We start from the raw sequence: 2,452 nt of genomic DNA, 5'->3' as shown, positions 1-2,452 counted from the left end.
GGCGGGGGCCTCTCCGAGGCTGTGGTCCTCTCTAGCATCTCATGGTCCAGTCTCAGGTATGTCCAGGGTCTCCTTTAATCGATGGCCAGGTCAGAGCTTCTTTCCCCCTTCCCATCATCAGGACCTGCCCTCACCCCCAGCTGGGGTGGGGAAGGGGCAAGGGGGAGGCAGCAAGGACAAAAATAGCTCAGGGTCTCATGTGCTGGAGATGCTATTTGGAAATCTGCAGGGCTGTGACCACTGGCTTCATCTTGAAGTACTGTTTAAACCTTAGCTTTGCATATCTGCCAGGAGAGAGGAGAGAGGGACAGACATGAGATGCTCATGTCCCCAGCCCGGTGTGCTCTGGCCTTGGATGATCCCTCCAGCACAGAGGGATCATTGGGATCCTCTTGTTTCAGTCATTGAACCCTGAACTGTGCTGGGAGCAAACGCCCCCCAGCCCCGGCACACTCACCTTAAGAAGTTAAAGTCTATGGTAGAGTATTTATCCTGGATCAGGCCCCAGCATGCCCAGAAGAAGTGGGATGCCTGCAACAGACAAAACAAGGATGAGCAACAGGCACAAAGTGTCCCTGCCTGTGGGATGAGTTGCTTCTGCCTCTCCTGCCTGGGTCCCAGAAGTTCTGTGGCTGTGATGACAGGACATGGGGTGGCAGCCAGCTGGGGCTGGCCCACACGTGTGCTCTTCTATGCTCCAGAAGCTGGTCCCAGCCCCAGCAAAGGATTCCAGCAGGAAGGCTGCTGAACAGCCACACAGCAAGCTCAGGGTACCCGCCTCTGCACTTGCACCTGGGACATCCCTCCTGCCAGCTCCAGACAAGACTTTGTCATAAGTTTCCAGAAAATTGGCTCCACCTGCCCATGGCATTTACCAGACAGGATTTCCTCATGCTCAGCTGTACCAAGGTCTATCAGGCTATCAGAGACACGCTGTCCCTTGGCACGTGTCAGTGGGATTGCAGACTGTCAACATTACCTCTGACCTTGCCCGAGGTGCAGCAGGTCTCTTTGGGCCACCTTCCTGCCCCAGATGCCCCCAAGCCCCCAGGCTGGTACCTGCACCCCCATCCTCACCAGCCAAGCAGCAGAACAAAGCCCCAACTCACCCAAGAACAGGGAAAAACCCATCCCACAGGCAGCCCCTGGGAGAGCCTGGCTCCATCCCACCTCCACCACTCACCAAAGTAAACTTGTTCACTTGCACGTAGAGAGATTCCAGCTCCTCCTCAGACACCCCCAAGCTGCCTGGGTCCCCCTGGGTGAGCTGCTTGTAGGCCAGCAGGTAGAAGTGCAACCACTGCAGTTGGATCTCCTTGCTGGGGAAGAGCTGATAATCCACCTCCTTCACACCTGTGAGGGGAGCCATGCCCAGGGGACAGAAGGGTGAAAGGGTGAACTTCTCCAGGGTAAAGTGAGGTGACCACAGGGCTCCCCCCATGCACGACCAGGTGAGTGAAAGCCCTGCAGCTCCAGGTGTGCACCAGCCAGGGATCAGCCCTCTGACTGGAAGCACACACACAGCCCTTACAATCATAGAAGAGAATCACAGAATTGTTTTGGTTGGGAAAGACCTTTAAGATCATCATGTCCAACCATCAACCCAGCACAGCCAGTGCCACCACTAACCCGTGTCCCTCAGCACCACATCTACACAGCTTTTAGATCCCTCCAGGGATGATGATTCCACCACTGCCCTGGGCAGCCTGTTCCAGGGCCTGACAACCCTTTCAGTGAAGTTTCCTCTAATACCTGATCTAAACCTCCCCTGGCACAACTTGAGGCCGTTTTCTTTTGTTCTATCACTTGTTCCTTGGGAGAAGAGACCAACCCCCCCTCACTCCAACCTCCTTTCAGTGAGTTGCAGAGACTGAGAAGGTCTCCCCTTTAAGCTTCCTTTTCTCCAGACGAAATACCCTCAGTTCCCTCAGCCACTCCTCACAAGACTTGTTTTCCAGACCTTCCCCAGCTTGTTCTTGCATGGTTAAGAGCTGGGCTGGTGGGGGCATTGCCCCCCTCCTGCAGCACAGCACACACCACCAGCAGAAACCATCCATCCCACATCACTCTGTCCCAAGGAGGAGCTGCCCATTTCCCTGTTTGGGACTGGGAATCCTCCCCAAGGGGGAGCCACTGGAACCAGTGGGGGGAGTCAGCCTTTGGTGGGAGGGGCCCAACTCACCTGCAAACTCATTGAAGTGGTTTCCGATGTCGAACGCCTGGTAGTTGTAGCCTGTGTACTCGTAGTCGATGAATCGAACTTGTTCTGTGGAGGCAAAGGGTTGTGAGAGGGGCTGGGGATGGAGCCACCAGCCCCTGGGGAGGTGGGCAAGGGACAAGACCCCCTCCACCAGGCAAGCAAAGCTGCTGCCATGAACCTCGTGTCCTGTCGTAGATGATGTTCTTGCAGAGCAGGTCGTTGTGGCAAAGCACGATGGGGGAACCCAGCTGG

The 2,452-nt window shown here is 55.8% G+C and overlaps 1 protein-coding gene across 1 annotated transcript in view; it reads right to left on the bottom strand.

Annotated features, from left to right (window-relative positions):
• Nucleotides 1-2,452, bottom strand: part of ETNK2 (ethanolamine kinase 2) — a 10,870-nt gene that overhangs the window by 4,487 nt on the left and 3,931 nt on the right. The window contains exons 5-9 of the mRNA XM_010008313.1: nucleotides 2,379-2,452; nucleotides 2,183-2,266; nucleotides 1,184-1,353; nucleotides 458-531; nucleotides 213-284 (exon numbers count right to left, since the gene is read on the bottom strand). Coding sequence (XP_010006615.1) covers nucleotides 213-284; nucleotides 458-531; nucleotides 1,184-1,353; nucleotides 2,183-2,266; nucleotides 2,379-2,452 — 474 coding nt within the window. The remainder of the gene's footprint in view (nucleotides 1-212; nucleotides 285-457; nucleotides 532-1,183; nucleotides 1,354-2,182; nucleotides 2,267-2,378) is intronic.

This window comes from Chaetura pelagica, unplaced genomic scaffold (assembly GCF_000747805.2).
Source record: "Chaetura pelagica isolate M959 unplaced genomic scaffold, ChaPel_1.0 scaffold152, whole genome shotgun sequence".
NCBI classification, from domain to species: Eukaryota; Metazoa; Chordata; class Aves; order Apodiformes; family Apodidae; genus Chaetura; species Chaetura pelagica.
Note: the sequence above shows the minus strand (reverse complement) of the source record. Positions and strands in the feature narration are given on the sequence as shown.